Below are 9791 nucleotides of genomic sequence, written 5' to 3' on the forward strand. Positions count from 1 at the left end.
TCTCTCTCTCTCTGTCTCTCTCTCTCTTCCCTCTCCCACTCTATCTCTCTCTCAAATACTAAAATAAAAAAGACCCTCATGGTAATGGATTGGAAAATTAATATTGTTAAATTGTTCATACTATGAAAACTGATCTACAAATTCAATGTAATCCATGTCAAAATTCAAGTGACATTCTCTATAAATCTTCTAAAAATCCTAAAATTTATATGGAACCTCAACAAACTCCAGATATGAAAGTCATGATGAGGAAAATGAACAAAGAAGGCTTATTTTCCCCTGTAGCTCATCCTCAACTCTTCTGTTTAGAGAATGCCCAAGGATCTTCTCAGTCTCGGGGTAACGACCTCACCAGAAGAGCAATCAGAGACAGTGTGTATTTGGGGTGTGTCACCTTTGTAACCCTTCCACTGAGCCACCATATTTACCTAAGAGATCTCCTAAGTCCTGAGAAAGTTATGCAAAGCAACCTCTGCAAATTATAAATAGCAAAGACTAGCCACAAAATGCAGCCTCTCTGGGACCTGAAATTGTAACTGCTATATATCACCAGTTTAGTAAAGGAAAGATAATAGGTAGAGCTCCAGGAATCAGAAGGGGGTTGATAAGAAAACTAGAAGCTACAGAGAATCTAGAAAAACTGAGCACAATGCAAAGGAAAGGATGTAGCAGTGTGGAAAGATATTGCCATCCCCTAGGGAAGAGGACCTTTCTCTAGTAATGCAAAGTGACCCCAGAGAGGGCCAACACCCCTGGAGAGAAACAGTAGACAGAAACAGCTGTGCTAGCTTTGAGAAAATCCCATGGTTATTGTAAACTACAAAAAGAGCATGGAGTATTACTCTGAAAGTAACCCCTTCCAAATGGCAATTTAGAATTTCAGAAGCGCCAGGGATGTAGCTCAGCAGCTCAGCACCTGCCTGGCAAGCTCACCCCCACACACAAAAAAAAAAAAAAAAAAAAAAAAAAAAAAAAGAAATGACAGCCTGGGCTGGGTGTATAGCTCAGTGGTTCCACTGCCTCTTCACATGCACAACATCCTAAGTTCCATCTCCAGTAGCACTAATAAATAAATTAATTAATTATTTAAAATGCAAGCACTTTCTGTAATTTGAGCAGAAACTGTCCAGTAACTTTAAGTTCCTCAAAAATTACCCTAATTTTCTCCAGCACACTTCACTGCAATGGACAAAACAGCAGGATTCTTCCACAACCACGAGCATGGCTCCTGAACACATCTTCTTATTAAACATAACAATGACATCAGAGTCAAAACCAACACCTCCCAAGGCCCAAATCCAGGCAAGCAGACATGGGGACTGCACTGTGACTTCACCAAAATGGATGCCCACCGCCCCAGTGCTGAGACAGGAGAATGGGGCATCATGCACCAGGACACCAGGCCTTGTGTCCCTCACAGCCCAGGTCAAGAGTGGTGACAGAACTCTGACCGATGTGACCAAGTCCTGACCAAGCACCAGGAGGACAGTTTTCCCTCAGACTGAATGAAACCCAATGACAGGGACCAGGTGGAGAGCCAGGCCTTGGTGATGGGTTTAAGGAAGTGACCGGTGAGTAGGAATCTGCAGGGTTCCCCGGAAGGGGCTGAGCCTGCATTCTGCTTTGGAGGGCTGGTTCGGTGAAGTAACGATCAGAGGAGCAGCACAGAAGAAAGTAATGAGTTGAATCTTATGTTTGAGCTCTGGAACTGCTGCCTACACAGAGCAGAAATTAAAGTCTTAATTTTACATATCAGTATGGGGTGTCCTAATTCTCTTCTCTAAAATCATGGCCCTTATTGTTTTCTCAAGGGCTGCTCATGAATGGTTCCTATGTTTTGTCAATATTCAGATGATACTGAGGGCACTGTTGTTGTTGAATCGGTACAAGAGCCAGTGTAGCATAGTAGTGGCTGACAACTGGGTTTCTCTCTGTGGCAATATCTACATGGCCTGGAAATCATAGATAAGACTGTCCTTCACTCCCAAGTAACAGAGCAATGGTCTAATGAATTTGGAAACCTGAACACCACGACAAGAAAAACACCAGCAATATGAACAGACAAGTCAACAGAATGCCTCCAAAAAGCACAATTCCTCCAGACACAGTCAAGAGGCTTCGGGGGAATAAAGTCATGAACTACATATTAGGTAGGTCAGAAAGGCTGTCAAAGAGGTGAAAAGGTGTAAAAATATTCTCGGGAAATTTCACAAACTTACAACTAACCTGATTACAGCACTAAAGAAAACAATGATCAGGGGGTCCAGAGAAGACCATAAGCCATTAGTGGAGCTGAAGGAAGAGATGCAAAGCATGAGTTCCCAGCATAGAAAGGAATGGGGTCCATGAGAAAGTTCCAAACAGAAGTTCAGGAGATGGAAACAATGACTGGCAGTGCAGGAAGCAGAAGCAACCAAAGTAAAGACAGCGTCGGGCCCTGAGGGCTGGGCAGAGGTCAAGGTCGACCTTGTGAGAGATCTCAACCAACGAGGAAGGTCAGCAGTGGATGCAGCCACAGGTAGATGAATCAGAGACACCTCATACAAGAGAAATAGATATCACAGAACCCTGGAGTAGATCCCGATCTCTCGCTTGGTGCTGCAGGGCAAGAGGAAAAGAAAGAGATGGAGTTGAAGGAGAGATGTGGAGAACCAGGATGGCAAGTGCTGGTGCAATCAGAGGCGTGGACGAGCCAAGGCCCTGAACCTGCAGAGCTGTCGATATTTATTGTTCACAGCATCGTCAGCCCGAGGTAAAGGGGCTGCTTGGAGCCTATGTGGAGGTGCTGTGGATATGTTGCTGATGCAGGCAAGGCTTGTAAAGGAAGAGACAAAACATTCCTGAAATAGGAACAGAGGCCATATGTAAGTTGTGGTTCATAATTAACCTGGCGTTTTTAGTAAAGAAGGTTTTCACTTTGGGAGTGAAATTTGGGTGCAAGCCACTCTGACCTAAGCAGGAAGGGTTTGTCGATTCTCACTTCTATAAACAAGCCAGTTGTGGGGTTAACTCTTTACAGCCTGTGCTGCTTAAGGCCTGATTTGGGTGTAATCATGGGGCCATGTCTCACAAATCAGAACCAGTAAAAGTGAGAAGATGGCACAAAGGACATTTAAACAGCTGTTCACATAAGAAATAGCAGAAAACTAGGAAAAGAAAAAAACACTCCATGGAATGTAACTAAATATAAGAAATCCAATAGACAAATAGGTTCTCACCAACTTCTACAGAAAATTAACATATCATCTATAAGAGAAACCTATCAGAATGGCAATAGAATTCTCAGAAGAAAATCTAAAGGCAAAGAAAGCATGAAAAGAAGTGTTTCAAACTCTTTAAGAAAACAATTTCCAACCCAGACTGGTACAAATTTCTCATTCAAACTGAAGGAGATCCAATGTCCTTTAATGATAATGGAAACCTACAGAAATTCATGACAGGTGAAACAACACTCCAAAACGTTCACAAGGACATCCTAGAAGAAAAATATCCTAGAGTCAATAATGTTGCTAAAGTGTCCGATAAAAAGAATGTATGAAGTATGGGTAGCAATCTAGTAGTAGAGAAATAAGGCAAGACTTATTGAGAAATAAGTCAATATTTATCAAGTATAACTATGAATGTATATCGACTCAACTCAGCTATCACGGACAGATTAGCAGCAGAATGCAGAAAGAAACAAAATCCAACAGTACACTGCCTACCAGAATCACAAGTAAAACAAAAACTTCACCAACTCAAATACGGGGACCAGGCCATGTGACATGGGTCCTACAGATCCCAAGATGGACACCACAATTGCGCTAGAAACTGAAAAGGTAATAAAAAGAACCCGAAGGTTTTTCTCTGTGTGTGGGAAAACCCATACTCACAACATTCCTAGGGCAAGATACCTTCTGCTGAGTACAATCCATAGAATGCAGGCATCCAGGTAGAAGGAAGGACCTGTTCCCCATTAATCTTGTTCCCTATTACTCTGTAGTTGTACATTTTCTGACATCTAGCAGTCACTGTACTACAAATGATGCCCAAAACCCTGCCCCTCAGCTTTTGGTTTTCTGATATTAGCAGGTCCACCCAGACTGTTGAGAGTGTCTACTAGAAGCACATCTGCTCCCAGTCCCCCTTCTACTTTGCAATTGGCCTGTCTTCCTTTATTCCTCGTCAACACCCCCTAAACGGGTATCTAGGGGGTCAGATCAGCGCCTGGCAGCTGGAGTCCAAACAAGGACTTCTGACTTGATGGGAAAAGCCCTTCAGATGGGGCAAAGAAAGGAGAAGGAGGTGACAAGGGACTCCATGGGGCAAAATCAGGGATTTCAAGATAAAGTGAAAGAGAAGCACTTGGTGCCATGGATTGATTCCAGCACAGATAACTGGAAAAACTTGTCAGGAACAAAACAAAGGTATGTGCTATTGATAAAGTCCTTGCACTCTTTCAAAACTCCTGCAAGAGGGGGCCTCTGACTTAACTCACTGGTGCTGCCCCCTGCCTCACAGGCACAAGAGTGTTCTGTGAACGCCCCTTCCCCCTCTGGGAGCACGTGTGCCCAGGGTGGATGCTCTGCAGCTCTGCCCTCCTGCTTCTGAGATCGTGCTCGCCTGGTACGGGGCCCAGCCCTTACCCCTACCTGGCACTCAGAATTCAGCGTGGCCAAACTTCTCTGAGCCAGCCAGCGATCAAAGGGTTTTCTTCATCTTTTCCAGCAACTTTGGATTCGTGGCTTCCAATTGCTGTCGCTTTGATACAGAGCTGTAATACCGAGCCCTGCACCGGCTGTCACACTGGGCTGTTCCACTTTGCCACCACATGTGATATAAGATGTTCACAGGTACACTTTCATTGCTATGCACTTTTTCAAAAAACTTCTTTGTAAATGCATTTTACTTACAAAATTATGTGTCAACCTATTTACTTCTGAGAACAAACAACATTTTGGCATTGCTTTTATTTCACTGTGGTTGAGTTAATGACTGGAACTTCAGGCTTAGCACATCTCTTGGAAAAGGCACAAAAACATTCAGGATTCTTATCAAGAATCTAGTGTCCTGCATGAAGAGATTACCTCAGAATACTAATGAAATAATGACACTCACGCAATAATTGCATCGAAACTATCATTTCCTTACCCCAAATTATGCATTTAATCATTTCTTTCTTTATAAAACACATGATTTCAACCCTTCTATTGGATGGCACCAGGCCCAGCCTCAAACTCTGAAGGAAGGTTTGTCAGAGCTGTCACCTTGAGCCCTGGTCCCTCCCAGGGATCAGTAAGTGGCTTGGCTGGGAACTAAGGAAGTTTCCATGTTATGGACAAAAGAACCCAAGAAAACAGACTTTCCCCTGCTGGACATTATAGGAATTTTTAAGAGAACATGAACCCTAAAGGTGCCACAGGTGTCCTTCGGCCATCTCAGGGCCAGGCATTGCCATGGATGACAAGGCTGAGGTGTGAAATCACAGGGTCATCATAGGAACCCCCACCTGCAGGAGTCAGCAGCCCTGGAGACACCCAGGGGATCTGCCATCTCCATGCCACAGTAAGGTAAAGAAAATCAGGAGAAACAGACCGGATTTCCAGCTCTGCAGACCATAAAGCATCTTGACTGAAATTTTCATTGTAGGCTTTAATGCACGTTACACTCTGCTACCACAGTTCACACTACATTGGGATGAACCATTTCTTCCATGAGGAAACACAGTCCCCCTGCAGTTGTTACCCGCGGTGTAGCAGGAAGGACAGCACTGTCCGCACACACACTCCACACAGGAAGATTGGAACAGCATGAATAACTCATAAGGGGGATTTAAATCCACGGAATAATGGAGTCTCAACGTACAGAAAAACAACTGTGCAGGACAAGGTGTAAGCGGCATTCAAGTGCTGGTCACTCTGAAGGACACTTCCGACATATTTGCTTTTGAACTCATTTGCCCTTGAAACTCTTTGTTCCAGGAGAGCAGGAGACAAACTCCTTCTCCAGCAGGACAAGTGCTGTCCCTGACACGCGGCCTCCCGGGAGCTGTTCTGCACGAGCCCATCCTGAAGGGTGCGTGCGCAGATCCACGGGCTGATGTGCAAGATCCTGACGCAAGGTTCTGAGCGAGGGCTCGGATGTTTGCTGCTCTCTCCCAGAATATAATTGTGATCACGTTTGTGTTCATTGTTATACAACTACTTTGCATTGGAGGCATTGGGTTTTAAGTTGCTATATTATTTTAAAATGTATTTTAAAGGAAAAGTAAAAATTGTATATATTTATACAACAGAGCTTGATATTTTTCTCTGCAGACTTTGGGAACTGGCTGAGCCAACCCATTTAACATAGGGATTCTCTCACACACTTCTTATACATAAATGACAACCAGTGGTGCACGTGATGCTATCCTCATGTCTGATTCTCTACATTTCTCCTGACAAGGTTAAGAAGAGCACGATTTTTCACTCTGTTTATTTGAGGAAAAGAAAGTGGCAAAGCAACGTCTCCTAAGGGAAGTTTGGCAGGTGGAGGAGGGAAACGGTGAGCACAGAGGGTCCAGGAGAGATGAAGGGAGGCTGCAGTCTGTGCCGGGGCTTCGGGGTGGCCCAGGGGCAGAGAAGGCCTCAGGGAGGAAGAGTCCTGTGCACCCTGGGCCTCTGTCTGTGGGAGAACGAGAGCCGAGCAGGGATCCAGTCGGGACGTGGACGAGACCTGGAGAAGCAGGGACACGGTCCTCCTGCAGTGCTGTCACCTCCCCTTAGCTCAGGAGTCCTGAGGGACAGAGGACAGCAGTGATTCCTGAGCTGACTCTGAATGCAGCTCCTCTCCCCTCTCAGGACAGCATTGCAGTGAGAGAAGAAAAATCTCTTACGTCTCCCTGAACAAGTGCTACCTCAGAGCACAGGGTTTTATTAAGTGGAACGAGGAAGGTTTAGTGCAGCTGCCTGGCCAGAACCTTGCGTCTAAAATCTTTCATATACACTAAACCCGTGACTTCTGAACTCAATACCTTTGCAACAGCTGTTGTGACTCAAGTTGGTCAACTGAAGGCCAGGGCTCCTCTACTCAGACGTCAAAGTCTGTGCTGTGTACAGGCAGACTCAGTGTCCTTAGAGAGACATGGGCCAGGATTTCTCAACTAACCCCACACAGGGAAGGATGATGTCATGTTCCTTCCAGAACTCTTTACAGGGTAAATCTGAATCTAGGCCACCTGGAATCACCACAGCCGGCATTCAGGTCACAACTCAAGACTTTGTTCCCAAGTTCAAACTAAATTTTGGTCATAACCCAGGTCGTCCTTCATGTAACTGTGGTCTTAACTCCAGGGGCAAGTGTACTTCTGTTTCCTGGTCATCCTTCTTCCATCCCTCATAGGAAGAACACATCTGTCTCTGAGACAAGATTCAAGGACACTGGACCTTCCTTACCTGTTGGTTGAACTCCAGAGTGTCCTAGAAAAGAGAAAGGAAATAGAGACTTAAGTAAAAGTCACAAAGGCAAAACTCTCACCACACTCAGCGTTCCCAGTGTCACATCTGTCACCTGAGACTTCTCTGACACCACAGGCTCGGCTGCCCAGGTGCAGAAAGGAGCACAAACCAAGAGAATGTGACTGAGGAGACATGTGCCCTGTAAATCCCCCGTTCAGTGCCCTTCCTTACTCACCCTCAGCTCTGCCCCCAGGATTTCCGGGCTACTCCACCTGTCCCTGTCTCTGCAGGGCACAGCCCCTGAGTTTCAACAAAGATCCATGAACAGTTGCTTTCTAAACTCTCAGGAAAGGTAAGGTAACCTGAGGTAAGAAAGGCTTCCTCCAGAAACACCAAAATACCATGAGCCCTTCACAGTAAAACAGTCTGTTCCCCCTGAGAAAAGGGTACAGAGAAGCTGAGGCACCAGTAGGCTTCTTACCTTTCTGACTCCTGCAGTAGATGAACATTCCCGCCCCCAGGAAGAGCAGACCCAGCACAAAGCCCCCGACTCCACTCAGCATCTTGCTCCGTGCAGATCCAGACTGTGCCCCTGAGAGAAGGTGCCGGGTTTAGGGATTATTTTAACCCAAAATCCCAGAACCCTCTTGAGACCCCAAGACTCAGAATTTTAGGACTAGAAGACTGATTCCTGCACTCAAAGCTAGATGTGGTCATTCCTGGGAAGAAAGATTTAAAAATTGCAAATAGAGTAGGTGTGAGGCTGATGCCCTGAATTCTCCTAAATCTCACTGCCCTGTAATAACCCGGATGTGAGCAGGGTCTGGAGCTCAGTGAGCTGAGCAGCCCTCCGGGATGACAGAGCTGATGAGAGGCAGAGCTGAGGGCGCCTCCTCTCCTGCCAGGAAGACCCAGCACTGCTCCTCCTCCAGAGCACAGTGAACAGCCCAGAGCAGCAGCAGCAGAAACACAGGCCCAGCCCAGGGGAAGGGTGTGGAGTCAGGGCCCTGGGGTGACCATGACCAGTGACAGCATGAGAAGGTGCAAAGCAGGGACACTTCTCTTCCGTGGGACAGGCATCCTGCCTGCTGAAGGTGCGCAAGTGTTTATAGAAACTCTCCCGGTTCCACCCCTAGGAGTTGTCCCACTGGAGATCAGAGCATATTTCTGTAAGGGAAGGGCAGGCTGACCCTCGGGGATAAGGGAAGAGCCCCTGTGTGCAGGACAGGAGCTCAGAAGGTCCGGCTTCCCACTCACTCCACTCCACGGCGACGGGGCTGCTCCAGCTCGGGTGCTCCACCCGGCAGACGTAAACCTCTCCGCTCCGAGGAACTGTTTCCAGCATGACCAGGGTCTGGAAGGTCCAGTCCCCGTTCCAGATCAGGCCTGTGGACACCACCCCGTCCTCCTGCTCCTGGCCGTTCCGGAACCACCTGACTTCCATGTGGCCTGGGTAGAAGCCACTCACAGAGCACACCAGGAGGTTGTGGTGCTGCAGGGCCTGGGTCCTGTGGCACAGAGTAAGTCAGAGGCAGAGTATCCCCTCTGTCTATCCTTCTGCCTCAGGCTCAAGCCGTGGAAAGCTTACACAGAGTTGGCAAAGGGCCTGACGGGAGTTGATGTCTTGACCCTGGATTCAATCCAGACAGCAAGGACAGACTACAGTTGAGAGATCTTGAGAAACATTATTTTTTCTCATATCTCTCTGTTTATCTCTGTCTCTGTCTCTGACTCTCTGTCTCTGTCTCTCTCTCTCTCTCTCACACACACACACACACACACACACACACACACACACACACTCACGTAAACTCCCCACATCGCTCTCAAATCGTACATTCTCTCCCAGGTTGGAGAAGTGTCTCTCCAGAGAGCGCACCTGCTCCGTCCCATGGGAGAAAGGACATTCGGATTTAACCTGCTCCATGGAACGCACCGTGAGAACAGGAGTGAGCCGGTCAGAGGTCATTCTCCTGGGCGGAAGTGCCCACAATCCCACGAGAGGGGCCTCCTCCAGACCAGCGTCCAAGGTCCATCTCTCATCTCGAGGCAGAAGGAGCCCGTGATGGCCACGACAGCCCTCTGATCAATGCGCCATTGGGACCCAGTTCCCCTTGGTACTGAGTGGAGAGCAACACCAGGAGCCACACAAGGGTTTGCTGCCCTGCACAGCCCGTAGCATCTCGTGTAGCAGCTGCCACCCCAAACACACTCTGCACTCTGTCTCGTGCCAATAGCTCTTTGCCCTGTCTTTACACAGGGCCGTCTAACATCTCCCTTATGCTGACCTGGTGTCAGGCCTGGGAATCTCAAGCTGAGAAATCAAATCACCCACACCTGGAGCTTAAATTGGTGAACGTGAGGAACAAAAGC

At 47.2% G+C, this 9791-nt stretch overlaps 1 protein-coding gene across 1 annotated transcript; it reads right to left on the minus strand.

The window, feature by feature from the left end:
- Nucleotides 1-6184: 6184 nt before the first annotated feature.
- Nucleotides 6185-9387, minus strand: LOC104865999 (H-2 class II histocompatibility antigen, E-B beta chain). The gene is made up of 5 exons (XM_010629793.2): nt 9225-9387; nt 8676-8942; nt 7900-8010; nt 7416-7439; nt 6185-6756 (listed from the first exon to the last, which is right to left on the minus strand). Exons 1-5 carry the CDS (start codon nt 9385-9387, stop codon nt 6743-6745), a joined length of 579 nt encoding a protein of 192 aa, XP_010628095.2. The 3' UTR covers nt 6185-6742.
- Nucleotides 9388-9791: the final 404 nt, after the last annotated feature.

Source organism: Fukomys damarensis, unplaced genomic scaffold (genome assembly GCF_012274545.1).
Source record: "Fukomys damarensis isolate Sample0158 unplaced genomic scaffold, DMR_v1.0_HiC HiC_scaffold_20, whole genome shotgun sequence".
Classification (NCBI taxonomy): Eukaryota; Metazoa; Chordata; class Mammalia; order Rodentia; family Bathyergidae; genus Fukomys; species Fukomys damarensis.

Bases quoted from the DNA above. Each gene is read 5' to 3' on its own strand.
- LOC104865999 (XM_010629793.2), bottom strand. From the start codon at position 9,387: ATGACCTCTGACCGGCTCACTCCTGTTCTCACGGTGCGTTCCATGGAG. The intron at 8,943-9,224 runs GTGAGTGTGTGT...TCTGCCTCTGAC, and splicing joins GAGCGATGTGGGGAGTTTAC to TTACTCTGTGCCACAGGACC. The intron at 8,011-8,675 runs GTGAGTGGGAAG...ACCTTCTCTCAG, and splicing joins CCCCGTCGCCGTGGAGTGGA to GGGCACAGTCTGGATCTGCA.